General features: G+C 43.4%; 1 protein-coding gene across 1 annotated transcript in view; it reads left to right on the forward strand.

Moving 5' to 3' along the window:
* Positions 1–2,191: 2,191 nt before the first annotated feature.
* The window catches only part of COBL (cordon-bleu WH2 repeat protein), a 426,299-nt gene continuing 409,320 nt past the window's right edge, over positions 2,192–19,170 (forward strand). Inside the window, exons 1-2 of the mRNA XM_040353303.1 lie at positions 2,192–2,315; positions 10,033–10,163. Coding sequence (XP_040209237.1) covers positions 10,135–10,163 — 29 coding nt within the window. The 5' untranslated portion in view covers positions 2,192–2,315; positions 10,033–10,134. The remainder of the gene's footprint in view (positions 2,316–10,032; positions 10,164–19,170) is intronic.

The following is a 19,170-nucleotide window of genomic DNA, read 5'->3' on the forward strand; positions in this document are numbered from 1 at the left end:
TAGAGGAGTGAGTTGTCCATGCTCAGTGTCCTGCTCCCTGTAGGGCTCAGCCTGGATGTAGTATGTGTGGAGTAGAGGAGTGTGTTGTGCATGCTCAGTGTCCTGCTCCCTGTAGGGCTCAGCCTGGATGTAGTATGTGTGCAGTAGAGGAGTGTGTTGTCCATGCTCAGTGTCCTGCTCCCTGTAGGGCTCAGCCTGGATGTAGTATGTGTGCAATAGAGGAGTGAGTTGTCCATGCTCAGTGTCCTGCTCCGTGTAGGGCTCAGCCTGGATGTAGTATGTGTGTAATAGAGGAGTGAGTTGTCCATGCTCAGTGTCCTGCTCCATGTAGGGCTCAGCCTGGATGTAGTATGTGTGTAGTAGAGGAGTAAGTTGTCCATGCTCAGTGTCCTGCTCCCTGTAGGGCTCAGCCTGGATGTAGTATGTGTGTAGTAGAGGAGTAAGTTGTCCATGCTCAGTGTCCTGCTCCCTGTAGGGCTCAGCCTGGATGTAGTATGTGTGTGGTAGAGGAGTAAGTTGTCCATGCTCAGTGTCCTGCTCCCTGTAGGGCTCAGCCTGGATGTAGTATGTGTGGAGTAGAGGAGTAAGTTGTCCATGCTCAGTGTCCTGCTCTCTGTAGGGCTCAGCCTGGATGTAGTATGTGTGGAGTAGAGGAGTGTGTAGTGCATGCTCAGTGTCCTGCTTCCTGTAGGGCTCAGCCTGGATGTAGTATGTGTGTAGTAGAGTGTGTTGTCCATGCTCAGTGTCCTGCTCCCTGTAGGGCTCAGCCTGGATGTAGTATGTGTGTAGTAGAGGAGTGTGTTGTCCATGCTCAGTGTCCTGCTCCCTGTAGGGCTCAGCCTGGATGTAGTATGTGTGTAGTAGAGGAGTGTGTTGTCCATGCTCAGTGTCCTGCTCCCTGTAGGGCTCCGCCTGGATGTAGTATGTGTGTACTAGAGGAGTGAGTTGTCCATGCTCAGTGTCCTGCTCCGTGTAGGGCTCAGCCTGGATGTAGTATGTGTGTAGTAGAGTAGTGTGTTGTCAATGCTCAGTGTCCTGCTCCCTGTAGGGCTCAGCCTTGATGTAGTATGTGTGGAGTAGAGGAGTGAGTTGTCCATGCTCAGTGTCCTGCTCCCTGTAGGGCTCAGCCTGGATGTAGTATGTGTGTAGCAGAGTACAGGCAAACCCCACTTTTAAGTACACAATGGGACCAGAGCATGTATGTAAAACGAAAATGTACTTAAAGTAAAACAACACCTTTTTTCACTTCTAGGGTGTAGTGGGGGGTCAGGGGCTGTAGTGGGGGTGTCAGGAGCTGTAGTTGAGGTCTCAGGGGCTGTAGTGGGGGTGTCAGGGGCACACTGGAACAGGGTGGGCTATGCTCTCTGAGCTTCAGCTCCTTCTACCGCGGCTGCAAAATGTCTGTACAGTACTTGTAAGGCACTATTGGGTATGTCCTTACTCGCGAGTGTATGTAAAGTGAGTGTACTTAAAGCGAGGTATGCCTGTAATGTGTTGTCCATGCTCAGTGTCCTGCTCCCTGTAGGGCTCAGCCTGGATGTAGTATGTGTGTAGCAGAGGAGTGTGTTGTCCATGCTCAGTGTCCTGCTCCCTGTAGGGCTCAGCCTGGATGTAGTATGTGTGTAGCAGAGGAGTGAGTTGTCCATGCTCAGTGTCCTGCTCCCTGTAGGGCTCAGCCTGGATGTAGTATGTGTGCAGCAGAGGAGTGTGTTGTCCATGCTCAGTGTCCTGCTCCCTGTAGTGCTCAGCCTGGATGTAGTATGTGTGGAGCAGAGGAGTGTGTTGTCCATGCTCAGTGTCCTGCTCCCTGTAGGGCTCAGCCTGGATGTAGTATGTGTGGAGTATAGGAGTGTGTTGTCCATGCTCAGTGTCCTGCTCCCTGTAGGGCTCAGCCTGGATGTAGTATGTGTGGAGTAGAGGAGTGTGTTGTCCATGCTCAGTGTCCTGCTCCCTGTAGGGCTCAGCCTGGATGTAGTATGTGTGGAGTAGAGGAGTGTGTTGTCCATGCTCAGTGTCCTGCTCTCTGTAGGGCTCAGCCTGGATGTAGTATGTGTGCAGTATTGGAGTGAGTTGTCCATGCTCAGTGTCCTGCTCCCTGTAGGGCTCAGCCAGGAGGGGAGGGCTGGGAGAAGTAAGCTGCTCTGTACACAGGGCTGGCAGCTGCTGCCAAGGGGCGGGGGAGGGGATCTGTCCCTGGAGATCACAGGAGAGGAGGAGGGAGAGCCCGGGAGGATAACACCCATCCAGCAACAGGTCCGACCTAGTGACAGCTGAGGGAAGCCACTCTCCTGCACAGCAACCTTCTTCTTCTCCAGGTAGGTGATCAGGGCTGGATGAGGGGAGTTGTGAGTCTGTCCGGTACCTGTCGGTGTGTAGTGTAGGGTGTCTTGTTACCATGTGCTCATGTTGTCTCTGGGTTGCCGGGGACACTGCTGATGGAAGCTGAACTGAGCTGTGAGAGGATCGTAGAGAAGCAGCTGGGAAAGAGATTCTACATTACACTCATAATAATAAGGGGGGCCGGGGGCTGTGTGTGAGGAGACGCCGGACAGACTAGGAGTACAACCTACCTGAGCACCTACTCATTACATGATCACTGCGTGTGTGTGTCAGGCTGTACAGGGAGGTGTATACTGACAGACTTATGTGGATTACAGTTTATATAGTGAGGTGAAGAATAAAGTGCAAGTACAACAATCACAATGTATCAACAAATAACCACAACTATCAACAAACTCATTGTATCAGTCACATGTAACAACAAACACTCACCTCCCAACCGTATTGAATTGTATTGTAACTGTCCTGTCACCCTGTATATTGTGTGTGTGCTGTCACCCTGTATATTGTGTGTGTTCTGTCACTCTGTATATTGTATGTGTTCTGTCACCGTATATATTGTGTGTGTTCTGTCACCCTGTATATTGTGTGTGTTCTGTCACCCTGTATATTGTGTGTGTTCTGTCACCCTGTATATTGTGTGTGTTCTGTCACCCTGTATATTGTGTGTGTTCTGTCACCCTGTATATTGTGTGTGTTCTGTCACCCTGTATATTGTGTGTGTTCTGTCACCCTGTATATTGTGTGTGTTCTGTCACCCTGTATATTGTGTGTGTTCTGTCACCCTGTATATTGTATGTGTTCTGTCACCCTGTATATTGTATGTGTCCTGTCACCCTGTATATTGTGTGTGTTCTGTCACCCTGTATATTGTGTGTGTTCTGTCACCCTGTATATTGTGTGTGTTCTGTCACCCTGTATATTGTATGTGTTCTGTCACCCTTTATATTGTATGTGTACTGTCACCCTATATATTGTATGTGTTCTGTCACCCTATATATTGTATGTGTTCTGTCACCCTGTATATTATGTGTGTTCTGTCACCCTGTATATTGAATGTGTTCTGTCACCCTGTATATTGTATGTGTTCTGTCACCCTGTATATTGTGTGTGTTCTGTCACCCTGTATATTGTGTGTGTTCTGTCACCCTGTATATTGTGTGTGTTCTGTCACCCTGTATATTGTGTGTGTTCTGTCACCCTGTATATTGTATGTGTTCTGTCACCCTGTATATTGTATGTGTCCTGTCACCCTGTATATTGTATGTGTTCTGTCACCCTGTATATTGTGTGTGTTCTGTCACCCTGTATATTGTGTGTGTACTGTCACCCTGTATATTGAATGTGTTCTGTCACCCTGTATATTGTATGTGTTCTGTCACCCTATATATTTTATGTGTTCTGTCACCCTGTATATTGTGTGTGTTCTGTCACCCTGTATATTGTGTGTGTACTGTCACCCTGTATATTGTGTGTGTACTGTCACCCTGTATATTGTATGTGTTCTGTCACCCTATATATTTTATGTGTTCTGTCACCCTGTATATTGTGTGTGTTCTGTCACCCTGTATATTGTGTGTGTACTGTCACCCTGTATATTGTGTGTGTACTGTCACCCTGTATATTGTATGTGTTCTGTCACCCTGTATATTGTATGTGTACTGTCACCCTGTATATTGTGTGTGTTCTGTCACCCTGTATATTGTATGTGTTCTGTCACCCTGTATATTGTATGTGTTCTGTCACCCTGTATATTGTATGTGTTCTGTCACCTTGTATATTGTATGTGTACTGTCACCCTGTATATTGTATGTGTTCTGTCACCCTGTATATTGAATGTGTACTGTCACCCTGTATATTGTATGTGTTCTGTCACCCTGTATATTGTATGTGTTCTGTCACCTTGTATATTGTATGTGTTCTGTCACCCTGTATATTGTGTGTGTGCTGTCACCCTGTATATTGTGTGTGTGCTGTCACCCTGTATATTGTGTGTGTTCTGTCACCCTGTATATTGTGTGTGTTCTGTCACCCTGTATATTGTGTGTGTTCTGTCACCCTGTATATTGTGTGTGTTCTGTCACCCTGTATATCAATGGGGCACTATTCTTCTTATTAATATTAACAATGGGGCACTGTCACTGTCACTGTCATCCTGTATATTGTGTGTGTGCTGTCACCCTGTAGTAACTGTACTGTCACCCTGTATATTGTATGTGTTCTGTCACCCTGTCTATTTTATGTGTACTGTCACCTTGTATATTGTGTGTGTTCTGTCACCCTGTATATTGTATGTGTACTATCACCCTGTAGTAACTGTACTGTCACCCTGTCTATTTTATGTGTACTGTCACCTTGTACATTGTAACTGTACTGTCACCCTGTATATTGTGAAGTGCTGTGGTGCTATAGAATTCTGTATAAGTTTGGGTTCACACTTGTATGCATTCCCTCGCAAAAACGTGTACATTGATACTCGCAAAATCGCCCATGTTCCTCACCCACAGGCGAAAACACAATGCTTTTTAGCAGGTGTGAGGGGTGCCATATAATTCTCAATGGTAGCCCCACACATCGGCAAAATGCACACCTTTTCATGTGCGCTTATCCACATGGTGCTGATTCTGTGCAATGTGACTTTTATAGCACGGTCAATTTACACAGCGCTTTACATAGACATTGTACATTCACAGCAGTCCCTGCCCTCATAGAGCTTACAATCTAATATCCCTAAAGCCAGCCGTAGACGGGTTCAAATCTCAGCTGGGTCATCAGTAACCAGCCAAGATTCAAACCGTGTGTGGGCAGGCTGAATGTACCCAAGTTGATCTATCGATTGATCAACTTGAGTACAACCAGCCTGTCCGATTTTACATTCGATTATTGCTAGTGGCTGTTATAGCCCTAATTCACCATAATATTTGTATGTAGGAATGTGAGTTAGGCCAGGCCATAGAAGGAGCAAGTTTCTTTCCTGCAACCGAAAGAAAATCACTTGAATTCCCTCCGCAGATCCATTGTGTTCTCCCATCTGGGAGAAAGAAAGAGAATTGCTCTGTCTATGGCCAGCTTAACTCACATTGCTATATACACATATTAGGGTGAACTGAGACAGGAGCCAATTTATCTATCAGCATGGTGTTGGATTGTGGAAGGTAACTCGAGTAAACCTACGAAGGCACTGGAAGAACATGCAAACCCTAGGTAAGTTGTTGTGCCATTGTTGGGATTTGAACTAACAACCCCAGTGCTGTCAGGCACTTAGACACTGTGGCCCATATTCTCTGTAAATGTCCGCGGGCGGCGCGTAAGGCATTTACACTCCGCCGCCCCAAACTACAGGAGCAAGTGCTGTATTCACCAAACACTTGCTCCGTAGTTTAAAAAAGCCCAGTGCGCATGCTCCAGTTCTCGGCGGAAAACGTCAATGACGCCGACGTGTGCGTCATTGACGTAAAGTCGCATTCAAGAACGACTTAGGGAAACGACGTAGCCGACGGAAAAACACAACGCGGACCCGACGCTATCCGTAACATGGCCTACGTGGGACATGCGGAAACTTACTCCTCATATAGCAGGAGTAAGTTTCCGCTTACGCAAACGACGTTAGCGACGGGTACGCGACGCGAAATCATTCGGGAATCGGCGTAGCAGGCTCATTTGCATAAACAAATGAGACCTTCACGGAAATGCCATCTAGCGGCGGGCGGCGTAATTACATTTAAGATCCGACAGTGTAAGTGACTTACACATGGCGGATCTTAAGTGTATCTATGCGAAAATGATTCTAAGAATCAGTCGCATTGATACACGGGCCAAAAAAGAGAGATATGATGGAGTATCCTGAGATACTCCATCGTAACTTCTCTCAGAATATGGCCCTGTGCTGTCACATAGTAGGCTTTAATCGATGTGTGCACAGAGGTAAGTAGGTCATACATGATTAATTTTCATTCATTCAACCAGATGGTTGAACAAAAAACAAAACCCGATTCCCCCATTCACACGTTAAGCCCAGGTTCACATTGAGGACCAGTTGCAGTCCGCAGGGCCGTCTTTAAGGCAGGGCAAAAAGGGCAGCTGCCCTGGGCCCATCATTGTTGTGGGGCCCAAACAGGGCCGGTGCTACCACTAGGCAAACTAGGCAGCCGCCTAGGGTGCACTGCTGCCTAGGGCGCCTGGCAAGGTGGCAAGGTGATGTGATTTTACGTACATTATACAGTCACCTATTTGTATGTATTTGCACTCTTATTCAGTTCACTGTTTTATTCATCCATCATTGTTGTATATCAGTTATGTCCAGTCATTTATTTTGATTGGAGCATAACCCCATCCTGCGATTTCCTCTGGGACTGCATATACTATTATCTCTACGTTGTGATTTTATTTATGCACCTTATCTGCACTGTTTGCACATTCATTCAGTACACCTTTGGATGCACCTTATCTTAGCATTTATAGCGATTTTTATCTTTCAGTCAGTCTATTTGCACATTCATTTATCAATTATACTATTTTGGTTATTTATACATTTTTACCAATTACACCATTCTATGCTATTGGAGCATACATGGAGGTCATTGTATATTCCCCCTTACACTGGTGGTTGGTGTAAATCCTATTACATTGGTGTCAGTGTAGAAATCCCTCTTTCTATTGGTGGGTGGTGTAAAATCCCCCATTACATGGTGGTCAGTGCAAAACCCCCCTCACATTGGTGGTCAGTGTAGAATCCCCCACTATATTCTTGCCAATGATTTCCAGCTTTTCTATACATGATTCAGAATGAAACAGTGTAGTGCCTCCTAACTAATCCAATCCCCCACCACTGCAACTGATCCCATCAACCCCCCAGCATTGCCACTGATCAAACTCCTCTCCCACAACATTGCCATTGATACCAGGGGTCCTAGGATCCCTAGGAGTTTTCTGTCAATTGATGGGTCCCCTCACCTCCCCAGTCCATGGTGTGCAGGCAGTGAGGAGATGATGTGCTGTAACCTTTAGCAACCAATCAGTGAGCAGTGATGCTGTTCATTAACTTCTTGCAACCGATCATTGAGCGGTAAGAATATGCAGCAACCCACAACCAATCAGTGGTCAGTAATAATGTGCAGTGACCTCTAGCAACCAATTAGTGAGTGGCAAAAATGTCCAGTAACCTCTAGCAATCAATCAGTGAGTAGTTTTGATGTACAGTAATCTCTAGCAACCAATCAACAAGCAGAAGTCATGTGCTGTAACCTCTAGCAGCCAGTCAGTGAGCGGTAATGATGCACTGTAACCTCTGGCAACCAATCGCAAACGCTGCCTGATCTGATTCAGTAAACTGATTTTGAGTCTAGCTGTATGTCTCAGAGCAGGTGGAGAGCGAGATTACAGGGGGGCTCCAAGAAAATGTTTGCCCAGGGTCCAATAAATATTAAAGACGGCTCTGGCAGTCCGATTTCGGTGGCGATTTGACAGACATCTGTGCGGGTTCATGCGCAGATGTCTATTCAAATCGCCCCCGAAGTCTCCAAAAGTAGTACAGGAATTGAAGAAAGAAAGCCTAAAAAAGAAAACGAATGCAGCCATGCTATGTAATAATCAGTAAGCTGCAATATAATAAATGTTTGCTTTGGATTTAATACTGCTTTCTTTAATCTCATAAGGAGTCATGTAATATTTGTTCGAGCTTGGTATTCATGTTAATGCTTTTCATTTGACTTATTACGTTCTTATATATCTGATGATGGGGTTTAGTACTCACACATGGGCATGTACAGCATAGAAACTGGCATTTTTGAGCCTGAGGGAGGCACAGGAGAATCGTACAGTCCGCTGCTTGTCCAATGACAGGTTAGGTGTGTTAAGACTACATAATACTGTGTTAGGACTACATATCAGACTACATAACACATCCCTCTCTTAACAGGGATGTTTTTTGTAGTCTATGACTATAGCAAGGAACAATGCTGATTGATAACTGTCTAGAGCAGGGGTCTTCAAACTATGGCCCTCCAGTTGTTCAGAAACTACAATTCCCATCATGCCTAGTCATGTCTGTGAATGTCAGAGTTTTACAATGCCTCATGGGATGTGTAGTTCCGCAACAGCCGGAGGGCCGTAGTTTGAGGATCCCTGGTCTAGAGGCAGAGAGTACAGGAAGTTATCAACTCACAAGTTATCTGTTCGGACGATTAGTTACTTGTCAAACAGATATAATAAAACACTTCCAATATTCATACCTCCTAACTTTTTGAGATGGAAACAAAAGTATGTAGGCATAGGACACACCCCGGTCACGCCCCCTAAGGTTAAATTATAAATAGAAAATGATTAATTAACCACTCGCCGACCAGCGCATGGCGATGTATGTCGGCACAATGGCACAGCTGCGCAAATGGGCGTACAGGTACGTCCCCTTTAAATCACGGCTTAGTGGGCATGCCGCATACTCCGTGAGCCAGCCCGCGGGACTCGATGTCCGCCGGGGGCCCGCGATCGTGACACAGAGCTGCAGAATGGGGAGATGCCTATGTAAACAAGGCATTTCCCTGTTATGACTAGCAACATGACAGGGATCTACTGCTCCCTGTCATGGGGAGCAGTGATCTCTGTCATGTTGTAGTGAGACCAGCCCCCCCACAGTTACAATCACTCCCTAGGACACACCTAACCCCTTGATCGCCCCTAGTGTTTAACCCCTTCCCTGCCAGTGGCATTTACACAGTAATCAGTGCATTTTTATAGCACTTATCGCTGTATGAATGACAAAGGTCCCAAAATAGTGTCAAAAGTGTCCGATGTGTCCGCCGCAATGTCGCAATCACAATAAAAATTGCAGATCGCCGCCAATACTAGTAAAAAAATAAATAATAAAAAAAATGCCATAAATCTATCCCTTATTTTGTAGACGCTATAACTTTTGCCCCGAACCAATCAATAAACACTTATTGTGATTTTTTTTTTACCAAAAATATGTAAAATACATATTGGCCTAAACTGAAAAGACATTTTTTATATATATATATATATATATATATATATATATATTTTTTTTTTTTTTTTTGGGGGGGGGGGATATTTATTATAGCAAAAAGTAAAAAATATTGCTTTTTTTTCAAAATTGTCGCTCTTTTTTTGTTTGTAGCGCAAAAAATAAAAACCACAGAGGTGATCAAATACCACCAAAAGAAAGCTCTATTTGTGGGAAAAAAAGGACGCCAATTTTGTTTGGGTGCCACGTCGCACGACCGCGCAATTGTCAGTTAAAGCGACGCAGTGCCGAATCGCAAAAAGTGCTCTGGTCAGGAAGGGGGTAAATCCTTCTGGGGCTGAAGTGGTTAAACCCACAAATGCTTTTTTTTTTTACCACCATTATTCTTTTTTACTGGATTTAGAAATTTACAAATGCAGCAATTTAAAAAATTGGATGAAAGGAATAGCACTGGGAAACCTTTTTTGAAAGATAAAAAGTGCATTTTATATACAACTATAAGGTTCAGACCAAAATGAGGGACAAATGAGGAGCACAGAGGGACAGAGGGACTTTGATTCAAATCAGGAACAGTCCCTGGAAATCAGGGAGAGTTGGGAGCTATGAGTATTTAATAGACCAAAAGGGGGGCAATAAAAGCAATTTATTGTTAGGATTTACATACACTTTAATATTTTGTTTGTTGACTTATTTGTTTATTCATTCTTTAGCTCAGGGATGTACAATACAAGCAGGTGACAGAAAAGGAAACATTTGCTACCATGATGGTTTATTCCACGATTTAACTGAAGAATTTGACAGGAAGAGAATTCATGGCGACGACACAGATCCCACCCACTGGGTAAGTACCTGAAATACCACCAATTTCATAATGTATCTTGCCTGCATACTATCATAGTACAGCTCACAAGTGGATTTCAGGTACCTTAAAATCCTAATGTAATCATGTTATTTTGTTATATATTATACCTGATGTGTAGTAGATGGATAAAAACAATGTGCTGATTTGTGTACTATTATGTGCAAGGTGAGCCCATGTATGCCATTTTGGTCATTAGTCGTTACCATTTTCCACCATTTCTTCCTAAAATATTTTTTAAGTCGGGCATACACTGCACAATCTGATATTACAATCTCCTTGCTTTCACACTGAGGCGCTTTGTAGGCGCTATTGCGCTAAAACTAGCGTCTGCAATGCGCCCGGAAAGAGCCACTCCTTTCTATCCAGTGTGAAAGCCTGAGGGCTTTCACACTGGAGCGTTGCGCTGGCAGGATACAAAAAAAAGTCCTGCCAGCCGCATCTTTGAGGCACGGTAGGAGCGGAAAAAATACCGCTCCTATAGCGCCCCTGCCCATTGAAAACAATGGGGTAGCGCCTCCAACTCGCCCACAAAACGCAGCAAAGAGGCATTTTTGCGGGAGGTTGTAGCCCTTTTTCGGTCGCTAGCATGGGTTAAAACCGCAATACTAGCGGCCGAAAATCGCGGCAAACAAAACGGTAAAACGCAGCTAAAAATAGCAGCGTTTTACCGCCAGCGCACCCAGTGCTTCAGTGTGAAATTAGCCTTAGATCTACCATAAACTTTGTAGTGCAGCTTGTACTCAGTACAGTTGATACAATTGAATGTTTAGAAGTGTGCTTGTATAACATAATGTAGGTAAATGTAATGGAGATTTACAGAGATTGGACAATCAAATTGTTTGGCCAGCCTGCAATTGTGTTTGAAATTGGAATATGAGACTACACGTTGGAGCTAAATTTATGGTGCGTGTACAGTAGACCCTAATGCCTCCTCCTGTACCAGGCCTGGGCAGCAGGAGAAATGGATGTGGGCAAGAAAGGGGATGATCAGTGCAGCGGGGGGTGCAATTACAATAACCAATCCCCTGCATCTGTATGGCATTCTCTGCAGCAGCTGGAAGTTGGCTTCTCCAACGACTTTCAGCTGCATTACTAGTAAAAAAAAAAAAAAATATTAATAAAAATGGCATAAAACTATCCCCTATATTGTAGACGCTATAACTTTTGCGCAAACCAATCAATAATTGCTTATTTCGATTTTTTTTTATATTTAAAATATGTAGAAGAATACGTATCGGCCTAAACTGAGGAAAACATTTTTTTTATATATATATATTTTTGTGGGAAATTTATTATAGCAAAAAGTAAAAAATATTCATTTTTTTTCAAAATTGTCGCTCTATTTTTGTTTATAGCGCAAAAAATAAAAAACGCAGAGGTGATCAAATACCACCAAAAGAAAGCTCTATTTATGGGAAAAAAAGGACGCCAATTTTGTTTGGGAGCCACGTCGCACGACCGCGCAATTGTCAGTTAAAGCGACGCAGTGCCAAATCGCAAAAAGTGGCCCAGTCATTGACCAGCAAAATGGTCCGGGGCTGAAGTGGTTAAATACTGTAAACATTGTATACATTTGATTAGGATTTCTTAGTAAAGAACTGGCATTTGGTCCCCAAAAAGATTTTATTTTATGCTGATCTATGTTTTCTTTTCTAACAACTTGATTATCGTATAGTGTCATATTTACGACACCATTTTTGGCACATTCCTGACATTATATGTTGTCACCTAGACTGTTTTGATAACAGTTTTATGTGAGTTATTGCTGGCTTTTTATTATGGAGGATAAGGCTACATCTATGACTTTGATAAAAGGGTAATACACCATCTAAGCTTCCTCTTTTTGGTTTACTGTGTCTCACCATTCTGAGAGGTTATGGTGGCTGTTCTTCCACAGCGATTGTTGGAGCATGGTCACAATATTGGCGATCACTGTATTCTTCTTCTTCTGCATGTGATTGGTGGTCATAGTCTTACTTCTAGTGCTGCAATTTATTTTGACATCTGAATAAGAGCTACATATATAGTATTTTTTTTTTGCTATAAAGACATATATTAGCACAGACTGTTTTGTTTTTTTATTGTTTTTGGAATATTTCTTTCTCTTTTTTTACTGTGTCTGATCGTTATGCTAGTAAATGGTTCTTTAGACTTCAATCATTATGATTTTCTTTCACTGTATCACAGTGCTGCTTTGAATTTATGAAAGTAGCATTAATGTCTGTGTGCCACATTGTCCTCTCACTGTGTGCAGAACGTTTCCTGTTTGCTTTTTGCAGTGCACCTGTAATTGTTATATTGTAATATTCTCAGTCTATTGTCCTCCTGCTTTGTAAAGTGTGCTGTGCATACAAATTGTTATCGGTATATGTAAGGAGAGCTAGTGTGACCATACACAGCCTGATATAATGCCAGTTCAATGGCTTAGTATAACAAACTGACCTTGTAGGAGTTCTCTAGGGATTACAAGCACAGTCAGGTCCTTTTATTGCCATGAAGTACCAGGCCTATGTCACTACTCTATGATGGCTTGGCTATATCATGTGAATGACCCAAATATGTTTTAGGAGGTGCAGGTGTCATTTTCTGTGCGTTTTTCTGAGTACTCCACAGTTTCCTGCCACACTCCAAAGACATGCTAGTCAATATATTGACTTCTGTCTAAATTGCTCCTAGTTTGTGTACTTAGGTAAGATAGGGACCTTGGAATGCAAGGGCCTTCAGGTCAGGGACTGATGTGAAAGCACAATCTGTAAAGTGGTGCGTCATTTGTCAGTATTCTATAAATACCTGTAATAAATAAATAACTAAGATACATACCTGTACAAAGGGAGGCATATTGACTACTGTTAAACACAGGATTTCCCCACACTTCATGGCAGGTCGTACCGACAACTCATGGGGCCCCCGGGCAATAGGAGATTATGGGGCCCCCTGGGCAATAGATTATGGGGCCACACAGTATACACACACAGTATATATATATATATATATATATACACAGAATGTACATACACACACTAAAAAAGTACTGGAGAGGCGGGGCAGTTATAATCTACATACAGAGTGCAGAGTTTAGGGGTGCGCTACATACAGAGTGCAGAGTTCCGGGATGTGCTGCATACAGAGTTCAGCCTTCTTCCACAGCTGCTTACCTCTGCACCCCCCATCCACTTCTCACTTTCACCCCTCTTCAGCTCTGACCTCTGCATGTAATCCCCCCTTCACTGCCCCATCTCCCCCCTCCCCTTAAAAGTTCCAACATTTTCCAAGCAAGTTAGTCACCTTTTTTCCAGATGGCAACACTGACCACTAAGGCACCCAGCGCTGCGACATATGGGTGAGGAGAGAGTCCTCTCTTTGCTCTTGGGGGCTGAACAGAGCGATGGGGAAGAATAAGATAAGTGTGTATCTCAGTAAGGTGACAGATAAGTAAATCTGTTGCAATGCATGGGCACAGTACAGGTTCACATTGAAGAATCATGTTTACACGAAACCAGTGGATCTGTTCCCACTCCATTACTAAATCAGCCATGATATAAATATTTTGTGCCAGTCATTTTGGGAATGTCTATGTACTATAAAAAACATCTGTTATTTTACAACCTCTAGGTCACTGGGTCTATTAGCGCCACAGTGTATTGATATGACTGCAGAAGCCTGCTGGTGTATATTTGCATCCAGTTTAATCCCTCGTCTGCCCTGGAGTCTTCAGTGATGAAGGAGTTATATTCAAATCACAGTTCCAGCTTCTGCTTTTCTCTGGGTTATCAGATTGCACACATCTAAACACACTGACATGCCTATACTGAGGTGTTACACATAGTTTGTAGCCCATTACAGTATATAATATCACAACACAGTGTATTAGTGAAAGATGAGTCCATCTATGACCAGTCCTAGTAGTGCTCCTTATAGGTCAAGTAGGTTGTTTTGTTAAAAGTGACTCTGAACTATGAATCAGCCACAGACACCATCCCTTTCAGGATGGATCTACTATTGGTATAGGTTAGTGTATATGGAGGTTTTCTATTTGTGTGTGTTTTTTTTCTGTTGTTTGAACTAGACAGACTAGTGTAATTTTTTAACCTGACTATGTAGCTTCGACAATCCTCTTGAGCTTCTTGGGAGCCCCAAAACCTTGGGACATCTATTAAAGGGGTTGTAAAGGTATTTTTTTTTTAAAATAACAAACATGTTATACTTACCTCCACTGTGCAGCTCGTTTTGCACAAAGTGGCCCCGAACCTGGTCTTCTGGGGTCCCTCAGCGGCTGTCTGGGCTCCTCTGTCTGGGCTCCTCCCTTCATGAACTAACCCCCTTCATGCAAGCTCTCTCCCATGGGGGTTAGTCATTGGATGTGATTGACAACAGCGGAAGCCAATGGCTGCGCTGCTTTCAATCAACCAATGAATGAGCCGAGAAGCCCGGACTAGAAGCCAGCGCATTCACGGCGCAGGACTTTCGAGGGGTCAGATAAGTAAACGGGGGGGGCTGGGGGACCGCTAATCCTCGGATGTTTTTTTTTTTTAAGTGTATTTTGTGCGTGTACTCGAGAGAGGAGCCGGACTGCAGGAGTTGGGAGTAGGCAGGCCTCCCCCAGAGGCAATCTGCCACCTTTCTCCATGCCCTGGGTGGCAATGGCGGGCTCCCACACAGCCCGCCCTACCTGCTCTGCTTTGAAGCCCAACGGGGCAGAGAGACTTCCTATAAGGGAGTGAGAGGATTTGCCTGCTCAACCAGCCCCGTTAGTCCTTCGCCTCTCTTTTTTAGAGACAGTGTGGTCAAAGTGTGTGCATGTTAACCCAATTTCGAGTGCGTGTAAGTGTGGTGGTTTTTGTGGAAGGGGGGGTGGGCGTACTAAGCACAGGCTTACCTCGCATAGCACACCCACCGGGAGCCGGGCTGAGACCACCAAACTCAATTCACATGTAGCCGAGACCGGGATCCGAACCCCTAGCTGCAGAGGTGAATGGCTTATCAGCGCAGTGCCAATCGCATTGAGCCACTGCAGCTCCCTCGGATGTTTTTTCACCTTAATGCATAGAATGCATTAAGGTGAAAAAACATTTGCCTTTACAACCCCTTTAAGCAAGTACTGACCTAATCTAGAAAGCCAAAACTTTGCATTCCACGTTTGTTGCCCATGCCTCAAAAAAATATGGAGCATCTCCTTCCTTTTATTGGATATTTAAAGCGGTGTTAAACCCAAAAATTAAATGTAATATATTGTAGCTTACCAATCATTAGATGTGGTGGCTGCATCCGTTTTTCTTTTCTTATACCCCGTACACAGGACCGGATTTCCCATCGGAAAAAAGTTGGATGGTTTTTCCGACGGAATTCCGCTCAAGCTGGTCTTGCATACACACGGTCACACAAAGATTTTCAGAATTTTCGTCAAATTGTTTCCGAGCATGCATGTTTTTTTTCTCGTCGGAATTCCATACAGACGAACGTTTTTTTTCCGCTAGGATTTTTTCCGTCTGGAAAATAGAGAATCTGCTCTCTATCTTTTTCTGGCAGTTTTTCCGTTGGAAAAAGTCCAATGGAGCATACACGCAGTCGGCATTCCCGACCAAAAGCTCTCATCTGACTTTTTCCAACAGGAAAAAAGATTGTGTTTTCGGGGCATAAGAAGTAGGCATTTTCCCTTTGTTTTCCCCTGATGATCTGGCCAGTAGCACACCTCCTGTATTATACAGACACCACTCTGGATGAAGGAGAACAGGGGGCAGATTTGGACATTGTCAGTCTGGAGCATTGCCTGACAGCACTGTCTGCAGGAGGGGAGTGTGAGGCCCCGTACACACGAGAGGATCTATCCGCTGGAATTTATCCGCGGATCACTTTCAGCGGATAGATCCGCTGGTGTGTACAACCCAGCGGATATTTATCCGCATATATTTTTCGGGCCGATGGTTTTCCAGCGGATCAAAATTTCTTAGCATGCTAAGAAATTGATCCGCTGGAATCCAGTCCAGCGGATTGATCCGATGGTCTGTACAGACTCACCGGATCAATCCGTCCGATTCCCTCCCTCGCATGCGTCGTAATGATTCGACGCATGCGTGGAAGTCCTTATATTACAGCGTCGCGCACGTCGCCGTGTCATCATCGCGGCGACGGCGCGACACGTCACCGCGGAGGGAATTCCGCGCGGATTTTGATCTGATGGTTAGTACAACCATCAGATCAAAATCCGCCAGAGGATTTATCAGCGGAAACGGTCCTCCGGACCGTTTCCGCGGATAAATCCTCTCGTGTGTACTAGGCCTCAGAAGTACTAGCAGATTTAAATACAGTAGGAAACTAAAACTGAACTGGACAGCTAATTCTTACTTTCAAAGATTTTTATTATTTTTCACACAGAAAAAAATAAAAAAATTAGACAAGTTGTACAATAGTTACAAATAAAGGGCTCAATAGACATATCAAAGCCCAAACAAGGTAATATAGCAATAAAATATAATTTCTAGCTATGTTCAATATATAGAACAGATTTTAGACATAGATACTTCTCCATACCTCGAAAACTAACAGTCTGAAACAAAGTTAAAGGGAAGCAACATATAAGAAGAAAAATCTGCAATCGAAGGTTCTGTTATATAGTCACACCTAACAGAGATGTTAGCTTCATCAATATATATACCCAGATCAGAGGTACATATAGAGTCTGGATCTCATTTGTTAAATTCAGATATTTGTTCGGCTACTTAGCAACTAGTTCCGGCACCCCACTTGGGCTCAGGACAGCTAATTCTTTATAATCAGTTACAGCATTTTTTTTTTTTTTTGGAATAAAGGTTTGACTTAAAAAAATAAAAGAGTGGGTAGGGGGCGCTGATAATAATACGAAAATCCAATAGGAAGTGGCAATAAAACGCCTGTGCAGACAATGCAAGATTAATATAACCGTGAAATATCAATATATAAAGATCCTAATGGGGATCACAAAACTTGCCATATGTGTGCCAAACAGCAAATAAAAAGTGCATGTGCAATATATACAAACAAGAAAAATTGGTACATAAGACCTATATGTGAATCACAGAAAAACTGGTCATTTGTGTACTATACAGCGAATAAATAGAGTACGTGTGCACTGAGTGCCAAAAAAAGGGTTTAGTAAATAAACAAAAAAATATATTCAAAAAATATTATATCAATGTGAATGGGTCACAAAATGTAAACCAGTGAGAGATCACACAGAAAAGTCCATAATCTTGGAATGTACAGTAAATGTCCATAAATTCCTTAATCATTACTACATGTGTGGTAAGTTGCAGAGAAGCAGGAATTACACCTTCACCAATCCTATCACCCAAACGTGCATAAAGGATGGCCCCTTACCGCATGTAGTTGACCTTTTTAACTAAAAAAAGATCAAATAAAGCTTTGCTGTCACCCTGGACAGATTGTGGATAGTCTGAGGTTCCTGTGGGTCAGCTTAATAGGACATCATGGAAAAATAAAGCAGAGAGATACCGCCATAGCATATTACCATTTATTAAAAGTTTAAAACAAACAAGTGACGAGTGGAGGCTTACTTTAAAAGTGCCCACATCCCGGCACTGAGGCTTTGGGCTTGAGTCAGAAAGTACGATCCTGAGGACCCGTTCCGTAGAGAGTAATATATTTTTCGGGCCGATGGTTTTCCAGCAGATCAAAATTTCTTAGCATGCTGTGATTGAAACATTGTCGGCTATGCCGAACGCCGACTTGTTTTGAGCTTCAGGCGTGCGGCGTTTCGGCGTTCGGCGTGGAGATGTTAACCATCTCCATAGCCGACAATGTTAAATCACCCCTCCAGCGTATTGCAGGCTGCAATAGCGTCGGGCTTCAGGCGTTAAAACGCATAGGTGTGAATGGAGCCTAAAGAACCCTCAAGGCACCCTGGTTCAAAAAGTCTGGTCTAGAGGCATTTTTTAAATGCTCAGCGTTTAGAGGCAGAAAAAAAACCTTCTGTTTTGCTTTTTTTGAGAGCTTATTTCTGGCATAAAAAAACGCAAAACTTTCATAAAAGCTAGTGCAAAAAAAAAAAAAAAAATGTCAATTTGCGTTTTTAAAGCACTGTCGGTTTTTTAGCTAGTGTGCATGGAGCCTAAACATTGATCTCTACTCTGTCTGTGTCAATCATTTAGTAAATGATTCCAAGCGTCATGATTAAGAAACAAGTAATGTATGCCCATTTTTCGAACAGCTTTTTCAGATATATGTTTTTTAGTGCCTCATTCAAATTGCCACAGAGGGCCATACACTCTCAGGAGTATTTCCATGCCCAGGAGTCATAGATGTTTACGCACAGCTACAGCCAACAACCTGTACAAATCAATGACAGGCTCATACCACCGCAGTACAGATGTAAATGTTTGGATGCGCAAATTATCATTTTTGTCATTGGTATATTACGTAGAGTCAGCAAGCAGAGATTTTACTGCAGGAATTTACAAACAAAGAGGCTGTGAGCAATAAAACGTGCCCTTTCGAGTTAATAAGTAAAAATAAATAAAAATAAATAAAAAATAAATAAATAAATCACCACTACTACAGCCACTATAAACTGTAAGGCCTCGTACACACGACCGAGTTTCTCGGCAGAATTCAGCCAGAAACTCGATCAGAGCTGAATTCTGCCGAGAAACCCTGCGTGTGTACACTTTCGGCCGAGGAAGCCGACGAGTTCCTCGTCGAGCCAAATAGAGAACATGTTCTCTATTTCCTCGTTGTTCAATGAGGAAAGTTGGCTCGCCGAGATCCTCGGCGGCTTCACACAGAACTCGACGAGCAAAACGATGAGTTTTGCCCGTCGAGTTCCTCGGACGTGTGTACGGGGCCTAATAAATTAGGGTGTTTCTGAGTTAAGAATACATACTTGAATATAATATAGAGTTTAGTGTCATGTTAAAATGCACACATAATCTTATGGGGAGATTTTTATTGAAATAAATTAGTAGCAGGGTCTCTTTTACCGCGTACACAAGAC

Source organism: Rana temporaria, chromosome 5 (assembly GCF_905171775.1).
Source record: "Rana temporaria chromosome 5, aRanTem1.1, whole genome shotgun sequence".
In the NCBI taxonomy this organism is placed as follows: Eukaryota; Metazoa; Chordata; class Amphibia; order Anura; family Ranidae; genus Rana; species Rana temporaria.